We start from the raw sequence: 21,461 nt of genomic DNA, 5'->3' as shown, positions 1-21,461 counted from the left end.
TGCTTAAATGATTATAAATCATGATTAACAAAATATCTAGGCTATGTAACATGACACTGAGCTTTCTGTATTATACTTGATGAATATAGTATTTTTTCATACTTCAGTAGTATTATACATGATGAATATAGTATTTTTTCATACTTCAGTCGTATTATACATGATGAATATAGTATTTTTTCATACTTCAGTAGTATTAAACATGATGAATATAGTCTTTTTTCATACTTCAGTAGTATTAAACATGATGAATATAGTCTTTTTTCATACTTCAGTAGTATTATACATGATGAATATAGTATTTTTTCATACTTCAGTAGTATTAAACATGATGAATAGTCTTTTTTCATACTTCAGTAGTATTATACTTGATGAATATAGTATTTTTGTCATACTTCAGTAGTATTATACATGATGAATATAGTATTTTTTTCATACTTCAGTAGATTTTGTTGCCACTATATGTAACGTGAAGTCTGAATTGAGGGTTTTACCGTGTAATCCATCTTCGTAATTTTATTTACTGTTGAAACAGTTTTTTTGTTTGTTTGTTTGTTTGTTTTATCTCCCAACAGAGCAGAGAGGTGTGTGGCTACCCGCTCAGCATCTTCTTCATCGTTGTGAACGAGTTCTGCGAGAGGTTCTCCTACTATGGCATGCGAGGTGAGAACATCTCGTCGGGGAACCTTAACCGTAGCACGTGTGGCCGTAACAATGACAACGAGCTCCTTACTGTTTTTTTTTTTTAAAGTAGGCGTCGTTGACCCCTCGCTGGTTTCTCACTAACCCTTTGTGCAGCTGAATGCTTTGCACTGTGCAGTTGATGTGCGGTAAGACGTGACGGTTCTCCCTGCCGCCCACAGCCGTGCTGGTTCTGTACTTCAAGTACTTCTTGCGCTGGGACGATGACTTGGCCACCTCCATCTACCACACCTTCGTGGCTCTTTGCTACCTGACCCCCATCCTCGGGGCCATCGTGGCCGACTCCTGGCTGGGAAAGTTCAAGTGAGTGGCTCCTTCAAGCTCCGCTGATTTAACACACGAAGGCTTGAATTATTTAAAGTTTCTGTGTGGTGGAAAGTAACCAAGTAGATATACTGAAGGTCATTTACGAACTTCTACTCTATCTCTATATTTCAGAGGGAAATATTACACTTGTTACTTTACTGCATTTATTAGATAGACTGGAATTTATTACTTTGAAATTTAAATATAAGAAAATGTCAAATTCCACAGACACGAGGATCAATATTAACAATCTAATAATGTAAAGCAGAAAGGGGAATCACCAAGGCCAATAGTCCACTTGTGATGTGCAAATTTGCATCTGAAATAACTATAATATATGCATTCTAGTATTAATTTTATAGTCATCGTATTTCTAAAATGGCCTAAAATCACTACGGAACTTTAAGATGTAGGTGACGTATTCAACAGGCTAAACGCCGTAGCTGGCAAAGTTAATAAAAGTGACAGAAAAAACAAAATAACAAACTGAACCATAAACAAAACCTCGTTGGCAGAGGTCAATATAATTAATGATTGCCATAATTTCATTAATCTGCATTTTGCTGATAAAGCTTCTACTGAAACAGGACTTTGAATCCAGAACGCCTGGACAGATTATCTTAAAAATCAAATGTTACTTAAATTAAAGTCAAACATACTTCTTCACTGCTATCTCTTTCCATCTTTGGCTCTCAGGACGATCATCTACTTGTCCATCGTCTATGCGATTGGCCAGGTTGCCATGGCTGTCAGCGCGATCCATGACATCACTGACACGGACAGAGATGGGACACCGAACAACATGACCTTCCATGTGTAGGTTTCTAACGCTGCAACAGAAATAAATAACGCAGACACCGTTTTGCCGTTTCCATCCCATAGTTGTACAGCGCTTCCCGGCTCACGCGCTTGTTCTTCCTCACATTCAGTGTGTTGTCCATGGTGGGACTCCTCCTCATCGCTCTCGGCACCGGCGGCATCAAACCTTGCGTGGCTGCCTTCGGTGGAGACCAGTTCAACGAGCACCAGGTGAGAACATCAGCTGTCTTCAGCTCCTCTCTAAACCCGAGTCTTCTCTTCTATTGATTCACCTTTTCTTACCAGGAAGTTGAACATAGTTACAGGTATTCAATTGCTGTTTTTCCTAATTTTCAGTCTGCTTTCTACAACTATCAAAACCTGTGAGGGCAGACTTGGACACAACTGAGATAAATGCTTATGTCAGCTTGTTTACGAGGACACTTATGACTAATGCTGATGACTACTGCTAATAGTTAACATTTACAGTGTTTGCGATGTTCAGAATCATAATTGAGCGTGTTGGCATGTTATCATTTCCTGATTTCTGACTTCTGGTTGCATTATGCTTCATACAGATGATGATCATTTCACTTTTGGTTACAAGTCTTATTCAGCATTGCCCAACATGACAAAAGGTCGCTGGCTTATCTTCCTGTGCAGGAGAAGCAAAGGAGAACTTTCTTCTCCGTATTCTACCTGTGTATCAACGGTGGGAGTCTCCTGTCAACCATCATCACTCCGATCCTCAGAGGTAGATACGACTGTAACACACAGTTTATGATCCACGTCGTCATATAAACACGCTAATCGCTAATAACAGTCCCTGAGTATGGGGGAACTTTTTAATTGTGGTTGAATGAGAGGTGCTTTCCTTTGTCTGCAGCTCAGGACTGCGGCATCTACAGCAATCAGAAGTGTTATTCTCTGGCCTTCGGTGTCCCTGCAGCGCTGATGGCGGTCGCGCTGAGTATGTCTGAACAATTTGTCTCTTCATGCAGCAAAAAATAAATAAAAATGTAAAGGTCGGGTACATAAACGGTGTGTTGATATTGAAGATGTCCGTGTTCTCTAACAGTTGTGTTTATCGTTGGGAGCGGTATGTACTACAAAGCCGAACCACAGGGGAACATCATGCTGGATGTGTGTAAATGCATCGGGGTGAGTCGTTGCTATCAGCCTTTTCTGCATTAATGTGCACCAACATTAAACTGTAGGTGTTTTTAAAAACATCTCTCTCTCACTTTCCTCTTCTCTCTGTCAGTTTGCCATTAAAAACCGCTACAGGCACAGAGGCGACCCGGGGAAGCAGCACTGGATGGACTGGGCCGACGAAAAGTATGATGTAAGTTTCACTTTATTTGATTCTGTAAAGTCTCGATAACCAAATATTTCTCTGGTTAAATAACACCCCGTTTATACTCCGTCTGCCTGTTTTAGAAACTCCTCATTGCTCAAATCAAAATGGTGCTGAAGGTCCTGTTTTTATACATCCCGCTGCCCATGTTCTGGACTCTCTTTGACCAAAAGGTACCTTCAAGTTAGTCTTCCATTTAAAAAAAAAAAAAAAAAAAGCGACATCACTTCTCGGCAGTTGAAATTATGCTAAATTTTGCATCTTCTTTAAAGGGTTCGAGATGGACTCTGCAAGCCACCACGATGGATGGAAATTTTGTAAGTTTAGTGATTTTAAAAAGAAAACCAACAACTATGATTCTTTTTTTAATTCTGCAAAGCGGTGTTTTCACGTTGCAATATTGTTCTTTATGTCTGCAGGGAGCACTTGTTATACAGCCTGATCAGATGCAGGTGAGCAACTTCATCATGTTATCATCATGGAACTGATGCATTTTATTTGAAAGGTTACTCACTGGGAAATGAATGTTTTTTTGAAAGACGGTCAACCCCATCCTGATCCTGACTCTGGTGCCTCTTATGGACAGCGTGATTTACCCTCTCATCCAAAAATGTGGGCTGAACTTCACGTAAGTGATTGTTTATACAGTTTCTGTCAGTGGTTTTTACCGCTAATGTTACACTAAAGTTTTGTGAATATACTTTAAAACTTCTATTGTTAAAAAAAAAAAAAAAAAGATAATAATTAACCTTTGTGTAGGACCAGTGGACCAGATGACACTTTTGTAATTATGGTGTCATGGGAAAAAGTTTTCTGGGCTGCAGGGAACCACTGGGCTAAGCTAACTGGCTGCCGGGTGTTGCCTCATATTTAGCAACCGGCCTCGAGAGTTACATCAATCACCAAATTTTAAGCAAGAAGGAAAATGTCAAACTATTCCTGTAACTGCTCAACAATGAAGGAAAGCAAGGCCGGCTGTGAATCAACCAACAGCATCAAAACAAAGCAAAATTCTGCAGAAGAACTCAAACTCGCTGAGCCTCAGTATATTTCTATCTGACCCAAAACCCACCGTCTATGATAACGCTGAATATGCTGACATTAGTGATTTTAAAAAGTTATTTAGTGTTGTCATTGTATTAATTTTGCACAAATCGGTAACAGAACTTAACGTCAATTCAACAGACCTCTGAAAAGAATGACTGTGGGGATGTTTCTGGCCGCTGTTGCTTTTATCTGCGCTGCTTTGGTCGAGCTTCAAATTGAAGTAAGTAAAAAACAATGAACGTCTTCATCTCTTTATATACTGTAAGATATGCAACAGTTCAGAGATTAGAAGGTTTTAAACCTATAAGTAAGTTAACCTCAACCACATACGCTCGCACAAGTGTTAAAAATTACTTTTGGAGTTTATTAAAACAAATAATTTATACTTTGAACTACTTTTCAGAACACGTTGCCCGTCTTTCCATCGGCCTCCCAGAGTCAGTTAAAATTACTCAACATGGGCAGCAGTGCAGTTACAGTTCGGTTGCCGGACGCTTCACTGAATCTTCCTGCAGCTCGGGTATGTCATCTTAATTACAGGTTTGAATCCAAAGCACCATTGTCTCTGTCTCTGTTTCTTATCTCAATGTTTGCTCTGCTTCAACGATGTCTGTTTTTTGCAGGCGAGTGATGAATACTTCACATTTGGAGCAGAGCAAATCTCCGTTTCAATAGACGGCCTCAGACTGACAAAAACGGTTCACTTGGCCAAAGGAAAGCGACAAACGCTTCTTATTCCTTCGAACATCAGTCACGAATGGCTGCTGGTGAGTTAAAAGCACAAAATAACAAAACTAAGACACCCGAGAGGAGGTTTAACCGTTAGATTAATAAATATCCACTGCCTTATTTCCTCAGACTGATGATTTGATTTATAAGCCACAAGAAGGAAACAATGAATTTCGGTAAGTTGAATTACAAACGATTATACTGCAACACACTGATGAGCGGACCAATGGAAAATTAATAATTGACGAGAGAGTAATTGTTTCACTCTCTTCTCTGTTATTCCTCCGTACGTAACTTTATTTCAGATTTGTAAATGGAATGAAATCAGCAGTGAACGTTTCCACTCCTGCAGACTACTTGGGACCAGTTGAGCCATTTTATTATTCCAACTACTCCCAGATAAAGAACGGAAAGTAAGGATTTTTTTTTTGTAATCTTGACTTATTCTGTGTTTTTATACTACAGTAATTATTTCATGCAAACATTAATACAGTTACTCTAAGAGATTTTCTTTTCTAATATTCAGGGTCATGTTCACCTTATCGAGTGGTTCACAGTCATGTGAATACAGCAAGGACTTTGGATTTGGAAGTTCATATACTTTCTTCATCCCCAGCACATTAGCCTTTGGACCGAATGTGAGTTTCACACAAGATTAATATTCATGTAATGAATGACATTCTGTGTTTTTATTTTTTCTGGGATAAATCTGAAATCCCAGAAATATTTGCCCCGAGTGAATGGTGATATTAAGGTTTTTTTTTGTAAATATTATCTTTGATTATTGCACTTGTTGTTATTATTTTTGATCTTTGAACTGGAGTTGTCTGTGTAGCCAGACCCTGATATATCTCACTCCATTGTTGTGCAAAAAACATTTTTCATAGGATTGGCTAATAATAGGAATAATGTAGAATAACTCCAACCTTACACTTGACTGTAGAAACAGGACAAACATAGAAATATTGTAATTTTATGTTCTGGTGAAGTCAGTCAAGATCTGTTCAGTTATCTCTTTCTGAGACTTACTTCCTTACATTGAACATTGTTTATTCACTGATTTATTTTCAGTGTCAGGAGTCCATTACTGCGGTAGAAGACATAAAGCCCAACTCGGTTCACATGGCCCTCCAGATCCCACAGTACTTCTTCATCACTGCTGGTGAAGTGATGTTTTCCGTCACTGGTCTGGAGTTCTCTTACTCGCAGGTAAATTCACATTAACAGTCTCTACACCTTTTATCTGCACTGTGCCGTCAGAAAAGAAAATGTGTGGAAACTACTCATTTCTTTGACCTTTGCAGAAGTTGAGACCCGGATTATGCAACAGGTTTATATAACGTTCTTTCTTCATGGTTTTGTCCTTTTTTTTCTTTTGTGTCCTCAAGGCACCTAGTAACATGAAAGCCGTGCTGCAAGCAGGCTGGTTGTTTACCGTTGCTATTGGCAACTTTATCGTCCTGATTGTGGCTGAGCTCGCAAAGATTCCCAAACGGGTGAGATTATAAAAAGATGGACACGTCAAGCGTACTTGTGTTTCTGTAAAATGTAATAACCGTGACAGTAAGAGGGTAAACATGTTGAGACGTTAATACGCGGTGTGTCCGTCCCTCTGTGTCTCCCCATCTCTTTCAAAGTGGGCGGAGTACCTCCTGTTTGCCTGCCTCTTGATCGCCGTGTGCGTCATCTTCTCCATCATGGCACATTTCTACACCTACATCGACCCGGCAGAAATTGAGGCCCAGTTCAGGAAGAAGGTTGATGATTATGATGACGAGGATGATAAAAGGAAGGTCAACATGGTCAAGAGAAATTCAGTAAAAAATCCCTATGATAATGATGATAATGATGATGAAGCCAAGCACACCAAAATGTGAACAGTCTAAAAAAAAAAACACACAGATGAGACATTCACAATGCACCGTTATGCAAAGTTTGTCATGTAACACGTAAGAGAGAATGGAAGTGTGTGTGTGTGTGTGTGTGTGTGTGTGTGTGTGTGTGTGTGTGTGTGTGTGTGTGTTAAGCATTTTATATTTTAATGGAAAATTGCTTTATATATTGTGACAAATTAATATAACGTTAATAGTATTGTAAGAACAGATGTCAGATGTTAGTTTAGTTTTTCCTCACATTTATATCTCATTAGTTGTAATTGCTCTTTTATATTTTTATCTCTAAGTTATGTTGAAGTAAACAATAAAAGTTCATCCCTGGTATCTGTTTTCTCATTCGTCGTCGTTGTCGTGAGATCTTGAAACGATATTTGCTAAACGATGTTAGAAGTAGATCTCCAAGTACTCATTCATTAGATTACTGCATTACTACATGAGCAGCATTTTACTGTTAAAACTGGTTGAAGTAAAAAAAACTTTTGAACAATTTATCGCACGTTTGGCGTTAATCAGCGTCGCCGCAACGGCTCGATTCCACTATTAAGTTATCTGCTAATTGTTTCTCACAATCATTTATCTATTCAGCACAATAAATTATTGTTATTTTTGTTGTCTATTAATATGGCCTAAATAAAATGTGTAAACAATTGTGAAAAATATGAACCATAGGGTTACATCTTCAAACTGTTAATTGCCAAAACTCTTAAGGGATTTCATTAACGCATGAATACCTGTGGTGAAATAATTGCGCGAAATACTTCTCTTGAATTATGAGTGAGTCTTTCCAGTGTTCACAGATACGTACAGGATGAGAGCGACAGCATCGGGAGATTACTTCATTAATATGTGAGCAGCATTTTAATTTTAAAGCTGGTTGAGGTAAAAATCCTTTTGAATTTTATTCGAGAGGGGCAACTCATTATTGTTTTGATATCTCTTCATTATTTTTGATTAAATCATTTGAAAGATGCCAGAAACAATCATAGCAAAATATGTATATATATATATATTTTCAAAATAACATTCAAAAAACATCGATCAAACTAAATCAAACTGAAAAAGGCTGAAAAGTTGTCTGATTCTGCTGCTGGAGCCTCATATTTACTGTGGTTAAGTATTATCAGCACGATGCACTTAAATATAAAAAGGGAAGTTTATCAATTATATAGCAGAATTGCTTCTGTTTGTTGTATCATGATTTTATTGTTTAGTTAATATTAATGCATTACTATGTAGGCAAAGAAGCAATTTTTGTGCTGCAGCTACTTCACGTGGAGATATATTACTTTTACTGTTGGTGTTGGCAATAGTCCACATAACTCATGTACATCTAAGTGGAGTAAAAAGTACAATACAGTATTAAGTCACATGAAATAGTACTCCTTCTTCTTCTAGTTTAATTGGCAGTTGGCAAACAAGCTTTTGGGTGCATTCCTGCCCCCCATTGATCAGGAGTAACCTTTCTCTGTCTCTTCTACCAAAGAATAAAATAACAACACACATAGGCCTACTTAGATGAATAAAAAAATAAACAATTGAATAGAAAATGAAATATGAATTGTCACAACAATTAGTCTTGTTGATCCTAAATAGTCTACAGTTGGTCTTCCTTTAGTTTCTCTGTTCCGTTCATGTTTTACATTTGTTCTCTTCATCATCACCTTGCTGCTTACCTGCGTGAACGTCTTCCTTCCTGTGACGTATTTGGTTTCCGAGTGACGACATGCGCGCCCGTGTTTCTCTTCCTCGCGCTGATTGGTCGTCCGGGAAATGGAAATGACATTAACCAAGATGGCGCCGGGGCGACAGAGAAAAGTGATGAGGGAATAGAACAACAAACGGCGAAACTACACAGCGGCGTGCGTTCATTCACCGTGTGCGGCTGTTTCAAACGCGACCTCTCGCTTATCCCCGGGGAACTGTCAAGAGCGACGTGCCGAGAGACCCGCGCGGGTCTGCCGAGGTACAATTACCCTGCTAACTGTTTGCTAACTAGCCGCTAAAGTGGCTAACGTCGAGCTAACGTTAACTGCGGAAGGCGAGTGAGCGAGAAGAAGCCGACAAGTCCGTCTCTCTGCTTCTTAAATTAAGCGACGACTTCCGTCGAGACGTGGGAAGAAGAAGAAGAAGAAGAAGAAGGAAAAAAAGAAGAAGTCCGACGGGAGTTTGCGGCGCCGTCGTCCGAAGCAGGAAAGTAACGTTACACCCGGATTTTGAGGAAAAGCTGAAAAGACGAGGAAAAGGCGTCATCTTTGCTGAGCCGCCCGCCGCCATGGCTCACTCCCCGATTCAGAGCGGACTGTCGGGGATTCAGGTAAACCAAATGGGGGGTGGGGGTCATATTTATTAACGAACTTTCAGAGGCAAGTGTGTAAGATTTAAAAAAATAAAAATTAAAAAAAAAAAAAAACACTCGTCGTGTTTTTTTTTTTTTTTTTTTTTTTTTTTTTTTTAAACTTCGCTCGTTGTCTTATCTTGAAGTCGGAAGTTCAAGGATGCCCGTAAATAACTTTTATCTGCGATGCATCAGTGTCACTTTACTGTCACCTTTGCTTTGCACCGATAAATGCACCTATTTATCAAAGTCCAGTGTCGTTACGGGAAGAAAGGCTGTCATCGTTTATTCTTTAGTGATCCTGCAGATGATCTTTAGTCTGGTCATCCTCAATTTATAAAACAGACCTTTTTTTAATTATTATTATTATTATAAATGATGCAAAACCTATGAAAATGTTTTGAAAGCAGCAATTTCTCACATTTCAGCTGCTGGGGTTATTTAATGTTTAGCCCCCTTTGCCTTAAAAAAAAATGACAAACAATTACACTTTTTTTTTTTTGTCCTATTGTCTTATGTTTCTTGTGTATTTGTGAGTCCAAATATGTCTCTGAATTTCTCTCTCACCTGTTGTATTGTTTTTTTTTTTACTTTATAATCTGAAACATGAAAGAAGTGGTACCAAGGAAAGTGCACCACAAAATTGGCAAAAACGTCACACTTGTACATTTTAGAAATAGGTTTGTACATATTTTACCTGGAACAACAGCTGTTTGGTACAAAAACAAACAAAAAAAAACTTAAGGACAAATTTAAATTCATCATAAAACGTCTATAGGATCCACCTTATGTGGTTTGTGGGACAAATATTCCACTTTTGTTTGCCAAGTGTTATTAGGAATTGTTTTTCTGTGCTTGGCTCATTAATTAAGTAATTATGATGAGCTTTATCCTTTCATCTCTTATGATTGAGGAGACCTGAACTGATTCTGTAAATACAGTATCGTCAGTAAGTTGAGTTGGTGATATAAATGTCTTAAAAATGTTTGCCGTTAATCAGCGTCGCAGCAACGGCTTGATTCCACTATTAAGTTATCTGCTAATTGTTTCTCACTAAATCAATTGTCTATTCAGCGCGATAAATTATTGTTATTTTTGTTATCTATTAATATCGGCCTATATAAAATGTGTAAACAACTGTGAAAAATATCAACCTTCAAGCTGTTAATTGCACTAAGCCCAAACTCTTAAGGGATTTCATTAACGCATGAATACCTGCGGTGAAATAATTGCAGGAAATACTCCTCTTGAATTGTGAGCGAGTCTTTCCTACGTTCAGATTCGTACAGGATGAGAGCGACAGCATCGGGAGATCTGTTCCTGTCGGTTAATATGCGGAGGCGTGCTCGCTGTTGGAGGCCCGGCAGTGAGCCTTTGACCCTGAGGGTGTGGCGGTGTGGTGTGGGGATGACACTGGACTATACAGTACTACTATGCAGATGGAAGAGCATCAAACACATGCTTTTAGAGCCAGATTCAGGCAGCTTTAGTCGTCGCGGTAAACCTGCTGACTGTGGATATGGCAAATACATTCCCATCATGTGTAGTCTGTGGTCACAGTGCTCTTGTTGTTTTTTTTTTCCACCCGTTGTTTTCACAGAGGTCAGCCTCAACATTATAATTTTCACCTGGATGACTGACCACACCGGTGTTATGATAGTATTTTGGTTGTGTTATTTTTTACTCTGCTTTGTTCTCTTGTCTTTTTGTCTTTGTTGTAAAGTCCCTTTGCTATCAAATTCAGCTGCCCCCTCTTTGCCAGTTTTTCCAAAGTGCAGCTGCTCACCTCCCCTCCCGTATGATGTTGACCACCGTGCATTAGCACTGTTACAGGAAACTATTCTCTGGGGTGGGAGGGGGGGAGACTGTAAAGCAATAAACCATGTGGGCCCATAAATGGTTAGAGATGGGTTACCTGGTAAATTAAGCATCAGGCTAAAACTTTTTTCTTTTTTTTTTTAAATCAAGCTGCTGCAAAATTGCAATTTGTTGCATTTATAATTCTTGTTGAGTTCATATGAATTTTTGCAATATTTTCTACTTTTTTTTGCCATCGAAATGAAGGCACTGCAAACACTACTCGAGCAGTTTGGCTTCTGTGTATGAAGGGAAATTGGACTGGCCAACTTGAAGAGCATTATTCCCTCCCTGGTGCTCCGTGGGGAAATAAACCATTTAGCTCAGTCAATAATTTAGGGTGTAAGTCCTTCAATTTCTGTTTAGCCTTTGTGGTGAAGGTCATTAAGCCTCAGTCAGGTCTATGTTGTGCTCTTATGATGCAAGTGTTGCTCAAAGCCACAAATTAGGCAAAGTGGCAAAGTTACTCTGCATGCAGAAGTCAAGGCCAAGCTGATTTACAGGCTGTTTGCTTGTCAACAAAGAACAAAATGATTCGATAATGACTGGATTTGATGAAGTAATGAGCTAAAATACACGGTCTGTGATATTCATTCATTTTGTTTTTTTTAATTTTATACATTACTTTTGTGAAATATCTCTGAAATTTAACATGAAGTTAATGTCAAGCTAATATTTCAAATCAGTACTACGGCAAAGCAATATTATCATTGGTCAGTATTGGTTTGACTTAACCCAATTTTGGGGTTTTATTAACGCAATGCATTATGGGAGAGTGAAACATTAAATGGGTCAAACAAGTCTAAAATTTGACAGTTGCGGCTGTTGACGATACTGTCCACAATGAATTCGCATTTTGTTCCCGATGGGTTGAAAAGATTGTTAACTTCCCTGATTTCACTACATTTCCCCTTTGTGACATAATGAAACACTGTAGATCAGCTTATTTATTATAGTCACTAACATTTACCTTTGAAAAAAAGCTTTATAATATCATCTGTGGCTTCAGTGGAGTTTCTTTAAACAACTCTTATCATGTCACCGGGGGTTACCTCGTCTTGGGTTTAGAGACGACACATTTTTGAAAGCCAACCAGTCGAGTTTGAAAGATAGTTCAATTAAAAGGAACTGAACATGTGATTGTAACATCTCTCTTACAACATCTTTCTCTCTGTCCTTCAGAATTTCAGGGCCAATCCGGAGGAGTTTTTCACCAAGCTGGAGAGGATAGGGAAAGGCTCTTTTGGTGAAGTCTTTAAAGGCATTGACAATCGGACGCAGAAAGTCGTGGCCATTAAAATAATCGATCTGGAGGAAGCGGAGGATGAAATCGAAGACATTCAACAGGAAATCACAGTTCTCAGCCAGTGTGACAGTCCTTTTATCACCAAGTATTATGGATCCTATCTCAAGGTAAGCTCCAACCAACGTATCATTTAATGAACTCGTAGTCCGTGCTTAACATAACCTGCATAACATAATTTAAGCAAGCGTTGGCAATGTAGGGCAATAAATAATGAAAAAGGTTAATGGGGCGAGTGTTGCCTGTGGTATACCTCGTGGTGCGCTATGAGTGCGGTTTGTAGGTATTTGCACAGAAGCATGTTTTGGCGGTTAATTGTTGTTAAAGCCGGCAGCGGAGGTCAGAGCCAAGTTGATGTTTGTGATAAATGATGCCGGCATAGTTTTTAAAATTACACACCGGAGCGACATTATGCTCGTCGTTGTAATGAGGAGTTTGATTTATGGCCGTGTTGCAGGATCTGTATTTTGTAACTAGTAGATTTCCATGCTACATGTGATGGTGCTCAGAGGGCCTCTCACTGTGTTTACTGGGGTACTTTAAAGCAGAAAGGAGAGAAGTGGTCCATTAGCACGAGTCATGCTATTGGCTGAAGGAGATAATCAAGGCTTGTATGGAAGTATGGTTTTCAATCAATTCAGCCGTCTACACATGTGGGATAGCGGCTCATATTATGCTATATAAACTATATAAACATAACTTGCACATTATGTGCATCGTGTCTGTTTTCCAGCCTTTAATGTGCATAACGACGGATAGTATATTGAACTCATCAAAAAAAAAAACAACACAGGTGACTGACAGCTCAGTACAATCTACTAAATCCATACAAACAATCGATGAAACAATCTATTAAAGCTTAAATAAAAGCTTTAGGCTAAGATGTTGATACTTTTCAGATTGGTGTGCTGTTAGAGGTGATTCCTGACACCTCTGAGTGTTTGACCACCTCGGCCCGAAACAACCAATTGGGCTTCTGGGTCCAACTGGATCAGACACAGTAGAGGATTTATTTCACCCAAAGTCAGTCTGCGGTACTCTGGATGCACCGAGGCTCGGCCTAGTCGCTGTACAACCTCACACTCCCAGGATTTGAATCTACCGACATGCTGGGTGTTTTAAATTGTTGGATACGTGGAATGAAAATGACTTTTTCAGGAACTTGCTGATTTAATGTGAATATGTTTACTTTTTGACGTGGCATCTGCACTTCTTAAGCAATTTAGGAAGTGACGATGTGTTGTTAGGTTGTGTTTAATTTATCCAAGCCTGTCCATCTTCTGATTCACCCAACTGAACCCTCACGCTCTTGAAATTCAACTCATCTGCTCTGATTGTTATATTTACTTGTATATTCGTGATTGATGAATCAGAAGTCTTCAGCTGCTGGAAAGGGACTAACAAGCCTGCAAAGTGACATTACGATGCCACATTGAAGTGGCAGCAGGGTGGTGGAGGATGTGCTGGATTAAATCTGATCCTCGGCGACACCAACTCAACTTCCAGGATTTAAAGGATCTGCTCGTCACGTCTCGGTGCTTAACACCACAGGACACATTCAGAGGTCTCGTAAAGTCCATGTTTTGCCAGCACATGAAGGATCGGCAGTACATTAGACGGGGATAGTTATCATGTTTATGCTCATTAGTGTTTATTGATAGCAGGAGTAGTTGTCAATTATTAGTAATCGTATCATGTTGATATTAACAGAATATTCTCAGAGCACACAGTAAATTCATTTAAAGGTTTTATTGTCTTCAGTGATTATAAAGTGTTTCTCTGTTCCTACTCTCTTCTGCAACTTTGAACTCTACCTGACTCAACAGCTGATTTGTTTTTCAGGGTACAAAATTGTGGATTATTATGGAATATCTGGGTGGAGGATCAGCTCTTGATTTGGTAAGTCTTCATCCAAATTAAACAAATTGAAACACGTAATCACAATCTTTTTGATTTGCAGGCCATTTTTACAGTTTTGAAATTGTGAAGCCTGACATCAGGAATTTCTGTCTTCTAGTTGGAAGCAGGCGCCCTCGATGAAACGCAGATTGCCACAATCCTGAGGGAAATCCTGAAAGGCCTCGAGTATCTGCACTCTGAAAAGAAAATACACAGAGATATCAAAGGTAAATCTGGTACATACCTTGGTCTTTGAATAACAAATGGAGTCATCTGGACATGGTGTTTCAATTGTCTTGTTAATGACTCTGTTTACCAGGTTTTCTTTAAAAAAAAGAAAGAAAGAAATTCCACAATTTCCAGGGTCTGTAATTATTCCCTGTTTTCACTGTCGAGTCTGTATTCAGATCCAAACACAAGTCACATCACTTTACTTTGTCCACATTTCATCCTGTTCAGCTCTGTAATGCCTGTTCTTCACAATATCATAGAAATCTGTGTTAATGTAGTGCGATGATAGAGGACTCTGTTCTATTTGACAGGTGGATGTTTCTGTGGTGAGAGCTGTGATAACAGCCATTTATCCCAGTTCCTTTTGACACTTTTTCCGTCCCGGGTCTCTGATGCAGAGATGAAAACTTTCCAAGACAAAATATTGAGGTTTTCCAAACAGAGATATTCAGTTTCAGAAACCAGATCAGGGAATAATCACATCAATCATACTCAGGCGGTTGAGATATTTTTCTGGTCTGCACCTTTTTAGGTTAGGTTAGGTTAGGTAGTTACTTTATTAATCCCCGAGGGGAAATTTTTTTAGATGCTGAACAATCAGTACAGCACTTTATATATATATATATATATATATATATATATATACACCTCATTTCATGTTTTTCCCAGCTGCCAACGTGTTGCTGTCAGAACAAGGTGACGTGAAGCTCGCTGACTTTGGAGTCGCGGGCCAGTTGACAGACACACAGATAAAGAGGAACACATTTGTTGGAACTCCTTTCTGGATGGCGCCAGAAGTCATAAAGCAATCTGCCTATGACTCAAAGGTAAATGTTAACCCACCTTGTCCTCTTATCACAATCATGTTAGCTGTACAGAATCTCCAAAAATGTAAATTCTGTGATTTAAATAGCTTTTAATTTACACCAATCGGTGACGACTTAGCAAAATCAAGTGTTTTGGCCGAATAAGTCACCTGTCAATCATTTTGAACTCAAAAACACAAGTAAACCTTAATACTCACGTTCACGGCAAGACACAGCAGCAAAGTGTAAATAATGAAAGACCTGGTGGGATGGGAAATCATGTGGCTGCTGTTTTATATGAATATGTCACAGGCTGAATGGAAATCAGTAGATCTTTGTCATATCTGGTGATCCTGTGTTAAGCATGTGTTATTGATACAAGGTCATTAAGTAATATCTGTTTCTAAACCACAGTAAAACATAAACCTGCTGTTTTCACTTTTAGCATCAATAAAATGAGCCATTAAATAAAGTGTTGGTGAAGCAAAAGCTGTGAGTGAAATTGCTGCCAAATGATTTCCACCTTTTGTTTTTCATTTCAGCGCTCAGATGAACTCTTACGTGTTTTTGTCAGAAACATTGAAGCGCTGCGTTCGTTGGTTTTTCTCGACTTGAAATGACCCGTTGCATATTTTTGGAACAACCACCACATGAGTCACTGTGGCTTCGACAAAACAACCACTATGTCGTCGTCTTCTGTTTGCAGAGCTTCCTCAAATACACCCCATGCCGCCTTGAGTCAGCCGGTTTAAATGTCGAGTTTTGTGTTTGAGATTCTGCTGTTTCCTAGTGAGCTGATCTTTTGTTTCAAATGTTTTTGTTTTGTTTTGTTTTTTGTTAATAGGCAGATATCTGGTCATTAGGAATAACAGCAATAGAACTGGCTAAAGGAGAGCCGCCCCACTCTGAACTTCATCCTATGAAGGTGTTGTTCCTCATCCCAAAGAACAATCCACCGACACTGGAAGGAAACTACAGTAAACCACTTAAAGAATTTATTGAAGCCTGTTTAAATAAGGAGCCCAGCTTTGTAAGTTTGACGGAATCTCGTTTGTACTGTTGTACAGCAGTTTTTCCTGCATTTGCACACGAAAAGGAAAGTGATTCTTTTAATGTTCGGCGTTACCTTTCGTTTTGTGTGTTTTCTACAGAGGCCGACTGCCAAAGAGTTGTTGAAACATAAGTATATTGTAAGGCACGCCAAAAAGACCACCTATCTGACGGAGCTGATCGACCGATACAAGAGGTGGAAATCGGAGCAGTCTCGGGAGCAATCGAGCTCCGATGACTCTGACGAGTAAGTTGTCTGCAGGTGGAGGAGCAAAGTCTCGCAACTTTGAGCGCACTGATGGTGTTCCTGAAATCCTGTTTCACAACAGGGAGCCAGACGGCCAGGCGTCAGGAGGAAACGACGCCGGCAGCGACGACTGGATCTTCAACACCATCCGGGAAAAGGACCTGAAGAAGTTTCAGAACGGGGCGGCGCAGCCTGCTGAGATAGGAAGGAAACAGGTAGAAGCATATTTTAGTATATATTTAGTATGTTCAAGGTTTCCTCGAGTTCCTTTTTCACCTTAAAGAAAATCATCTTGTTTCCAGGTGCAGGAGACTCCAAAGAGGCCTTTGTCACAAAGCTTATCAACAATCTTTTCTCCGTTGTTTTCTGAGGTAAAAGCGTCACAAATTTACTCCAATTAAAACATGATCAGCTTCGTTGAACGGACGATTTAAAACACAACTATTGTAGGAAATGTAAATAAGTACTGAGCTGATCAGAATTAAATCAACGTCTCCAACTTTACACATGTTGTAAAAGCTGTCATTGTTGCAGTTGAAAGAAAAGAGCAGGACAAGTAACGGCAAGCCAGAAGCTGCCGAGGAGCTGCGGGAGGCCATTTTATTGGCAGAGGAAACGCACCCGGGGATCTGTGACTCCCTGGTGGCTGAACTAGTGCAGAGACTTCAGACGTAAGTCAAGTTCATGTCGCCACTTTCCCGCTATATTACTTTTTTTTTTCTTTTTTTTTTTTTTTTTCTATGTAAAGGGACATGAAGGTCCGTCTCTTGACTGCAGGTGTTGAGGTGTCCTGTGAGCATTAACCTTCCTCTCTGCCGGTCGTCAGGTTCTCCGTGCCTCAGGCCGGCCCGGCTCAGTGAGAGGAGCGACGTCCGGCTCGGCTCTACTTTCCCACCCTGGTGGCAGCGGTCAGATCTTTTCCTCTGACCTCCACAGCCGGGATGAAGTCTCCCAGGAAGGTCTCCATCACTCATTTGCCTGAAGCGAATCCCGGGCCTACTTAATGTCTGTTCATATGCAAGCACAGCACCAGAGGGTCCTATTCAGGACAGTCAGTGGCCACGCTGCCAGCTGCTGTAAGATGTCCCTTCTCAATACCTCCTTCTCAACCGTTTTATTTTATGAGTGGAGTTGGCTAGCTTGTCTGGAAGGACTCTTTGAGTTTTTTGGGGGTTTTGGTGCGTTGGTGGCTTTTTTCACAAAGGTTTACACTCGGCATCCTTTTGGAGAAAATACCTTGCTTAATTAATTGTGTGTGTGTGTGTGTGTGTGTGTGGCTGTGTGTGGCTGTCTGTGTGTGTGTGTGGCTGTCTGTCTGTGTGTGTGTGTGTGTGTGTCTGTCTGTGTGTGTGTGGCTGTCTGTGTGTGTGTGTGTGTGTGTGTCTGTCTGTCTGTGTGTGTGTGGCTGTCTGTCTGTGTGTGTGTGTGTGTGTGGCTGTGTGTGGCTGTCTGTGTGTGTGTGTCTGTCTGTCTGTGTGTGTGTCTGTCTGTCTGTCTGTCTGTCTGTCTGTCTGTCTGTCTGTGTGTGTGTGTGTGTGTGTGTGTGTGTGTAGCTGTGCGAGATCTCGTGTGAAACATGCAATGAAGAGTGGCGAGTGGGTTGAAGCGTTCTATTGAAAACTCTCAGGTATCCTGCTTTAAGTGGACCGGGTCCTCTGGGAGATGGAAAGAGCTCTACCAGGTGGTTGTACAGACTTGTAAATAAGCTCATTTCTACAGACGTGTGAAAAACAATGATGGAGCGTTTGGAACCACTGTGTACAAATGGCCAAATGCAAACTGTAGATAATGGTTGTGAGGTAAATATTTTGAGAGACTAAAGTGGCCACAAATGAGATTGCCTTGCCTTCGTACGTGTTCTTTTGTATATCAGTCTTTGATTTCTCTCTCTAGTTGTAAACTTTTTAAGTACTCATCCAGTGAATGAGACTGGCTGCCCTCTATCATGTTTTACTATTGATTTATTATGTATTTCTTGATTCTCTTTAACGTTTTGGTTTCACACTATTTTGCTGTGGCTGTAATAATATTAGAGAATGAACAAAAAAAACAAAAAAAGGCAGGTTTATTGAAGCCCCACCAGTTTTAAACACTGGACGCTCTGTTTCCAGCCCCCCGATTCCACAAAGCCTCCACTTGCATTGTTGTTGTTTTTTTTTTTGGGCTCATCCCCTTTTTTGTTTTCTTTTTGTTTTTTGCCGTGCGGTCGATTGATCAGATAAACTAAGGTTTCGTCCATTCATTCCATTAACAGGGCCGTGCCATCATCTAGTTAATAAATCAGCAGACTCCGTTAGTCTTCCGAGGAGCTGAAGTGGTACCATCTCCTCACGGTACCGACAGCTTTAATTGCACTTAAAAGTATAAATGCCTTTTGACTATAAACAAAGTAGCCATAAAACAGTAGCATGAGACTGGCGGTATTTTTGCAGGTCTGCAGCAGACTATCTGGGACGAAACAAAAAGTGCACCTGAAGTCTCACAGCTTGGACTCTACAGTTGGTCGTGCAGTGTAATATTTGCCCGGCTGTAACTTTTCATTTCGGACTCGTGAAAAGTTTTTCCGGTAAAACGACATCGTCCCACGGCAGACGACGCTCCTCTTCGGATGTACATATTAACGTAAAGCCGAGAGGCGGCCGGGAGACCGGCGGCTCCGCTGCTCCTCCCGACTGTCGGTTAAAAGGAACGTGCATGATAGTATTAACAGTGTGAAGCCGATCGGTCTCCCTGGGCGGTATGTGTTGTAGGATACTGCTGCAGGACTGAATCAGCCTTATAGTGTTTGTGATGAACGGGACGGATAGAATCAGCTTTAAAAATGGTAGATCTGATGTTTTTCTTGTGATTTCCTTCTTTATTTCTTTTTTTTTGTTGTTGTTTTTTTTCTTCCCTCTCTGGCATTAAAGTGTATTTGCAGCGATACATCAAAAAAAAAAAAAATGAAAGATCAAAATAATTAGTCTAATTTTTTTTGCCAGAATACGATGAGCATGAACAAAATCTAAAATACGCAGTTAGAGCTGCAACTATTAATCGATTAATCGATCAGTTGGTCAACAGAAAATGATTAGCCCACTATTTTAATGACTGATTAATTGTTTTGCGACTTTTTTTTTTCTTCTTTTTTTTAAAAATAATGTTAAATTCTCTGATTCCAGCATCTATAATGTGAATATTTCCTGGTTCCTTTAGTTCTCCATGATTTAAAAAAAAAAAAATATATATATATATATATGTTTTTTTATTATGGACTGTCGATCGGGACAAAACAAGAAATTTGAGGCTGCATCTTGTGCTTTGGGAAATACCGGTTAACATTTTTCAACATTTACGGACATTTTAAAGAGCTAATCGATTAATCAAGAAAATTATCGATAGTGAAAATAATCATTTGCAGCCCTGGTTGCAGTATTTGTTTTGCGGAGTTTTCATGAATCTTGGTGGTCAGATGATATATTGTGTTTTTTGTTGGGGGCCAATATTGCACAGGGCAGGTTAAAGGAACAGTTCAACATTCTGGGAAATACTTTCATTTATTCTGTCGGAGGGAAAGAAGAATATTGATACTACTCAAATATACATTTAGTACTGACTTTCTTAGGTACGCTGTTACAGTCTGATGCAACACAAGATTAGAGTTTTGCCTCGAAGTCTAATTCTATAATGACTATTAATGTAAAAAGATTATTGGCATTGGATTTCAGTAAAGTGTTTTTAGCATTGATGCCATTACAATATACAATTATCTTTACAATGAAGGAAACATGCTGATAAATCTGTAAAAAAAAATCATGATAAACTTCAAAATTTAACATTGAGCATTATAGGATGGATGTTTTTTATCAGGGCTGTTGTGTTGGATTGTATTAGATTGTACAGCCGGCTGTGGTTTTATATTTAGCTGACAAGACAAAACGGTGGCGTGAAAATATGGAGTATTTCCCACAATGCCAAACTGCTCTCTTAACTTGTACATAAACAGAACATTTCCAGCCCATTTCTGCTTAAATACATTATATTTGTTCTTTTCAGCTCGCAGTTACGGCAGGAGACACAGTCGAGTGAGGAAAAGTCAAATATTAATCCGTAGACTCGTGTCACCTGATGCTACATCAGCGTTTTACATTTTCACCTTCTGTTCCTTTTTCTGCTCTTCTGTGAAAAATGACTCGAATCTTCTTCATTCAGACTTCGTGAAATGTGCCATCATGTGACCCCCCCCCCCTCCCCCGCCCAACTCAGACAAACACAACACAATTTGCACCTTTTACACAGTATAAAAGGACTCTTATCTTTTTGTGTTGCACTTTGTAGATTTTTTTTTTTTTTTTTTAATGGTACTGAAGGCTACAATATTTTGTTTGCAGTTATACCAGTTTTCTTCTTTTTCTTTTTTTTCCTCCCCTTTGTGTTGTTCGGCAATAAAGCAGTGTGATCGCCAAGAGTCATTTCTCAGCACAAGTAGGCATATATGCTATTAAACTATTTTTATAACCCCAAAGAGCAGTATTATGTAATAGAGGGAGTAAAGTTCGGTTCTGTGATGTGTTCAAGTTTCAGTTAACACTGGATAGCAATCATTTGAAATGTACATTTCATTTTGTGTGACTTGGCTGACAGTTTATAGTCCAGTATACATGTTTGCTAATTCAGGACAGTGCTGTTGGATTTATTGGAAGATGTCAAATGATTAAGGACAAAATAAATAATTCTGTACAAGTTTGAAGAGTTTACTTGCCTGTGAAAGCTTTTTAAAAACCTGTGAAGAATATTTTAAGCGCATTACATGAAACCAGTTCCTCCCTGAAACATCCGCCGTCTTAAAAATTCAATTCGTGAGCTTCCGCTTCAGGATTTCATCCCTTTTGCAGTTTGAATTTTGGCACAAATTGAATA

The 21,461-nt window shown here is 39.5% G+C and overlaps 2 protein-coding genes across 2 annotated transcripts; both read left to right on the top strand.

Annotated features, from left to right (window-relative positions):
* The first annotated feature begins 641 nt into the window (after positions 1-641).
* Positions 642-6,842, top strand: slc15a1a (solute carrier family 15 member 1a). The gene is made up of 21 exons (XM_069153892.1): positions 642-663; positions 864-1,005; positions 1,705-1,824; positions 1,938-2,037; positions 2,470-2,560; positions 2,693-2,776; positions 2,885-2,967; positions 3,071-3,151; positions 3,247-3,336; positions 3,436-3,480; positions 3,583-3,615; positions 3,703-3,791; positions 4,349-4,430; positions 4,614-4,730; positions 4,834-4,977; positions 5,069-5,115; positions 5,245-5,352; positions 5,466-5,577; positions 6,011-6,148; positions 6,328-6,435; positions 6,577-6,842. Exons 1-21 carry the CDS (start codon positions 657-659, stop codon positions 6,814-6,816), a joined length of 2,061 nt encoding a protein of 686 aa, XP_069009993.1. The 5' UTR covers positions 642-656; the 3' UTR covers positions 6,817-6,842.
* Positions 6,843-8,595: 1,753 nt separating this feature from the next.
* stk24a (serine/threonine kinase 24a (STE20 homolog, yeast)) lies at positions 8,596-21,285 on the top strand. Its single transcript, XM_069153890.1, has 11 exons — positions 8,596-9,148; positions 12,209-12,439; positions 14,172-14,228; positions 14,347-14,455; positions 15,129-15,286; positions 16,110-16,295; positions 16,417-16,562; positions 16,645-16,777; positions 16,865-16,933; positions 17,097-17,233; positions 17,389-21,285. The coding sequence occupies exons 1-11, from the start codon at positions 9,107-9,109 to the stop codon at positions 17,420-17,422; spliced, it is 1,302 nt and encodes a 433-aa protein (XP_069009991.1). The 5' UTR covers positions 8,596-9,106; the 3' UTR covers positions 17,423-21,285.
* Positions 21,286-21,461: the final 176 nt, after the last annotated feature.

This window comes from Embiotoca jacksoni, unplaced genomic scaffold, assembly GCF_022577435.1.
Source record: "Embiotoca jacksoni isolate LCO1_2020_lvr unplaced genomic scaffold, fEmbJac1.0.p SCAF_2, whole genome shotgun sequence".
Taxonomy (NCBI): Eukaryota; Metazoa; Chordata; class Actinopteri; family Embiotocidae; genus Embiotoca; species Embiotoca jacksoni.
This window is presented reverse-complemented; position numbering and strand designations above follow the sequence as displayed.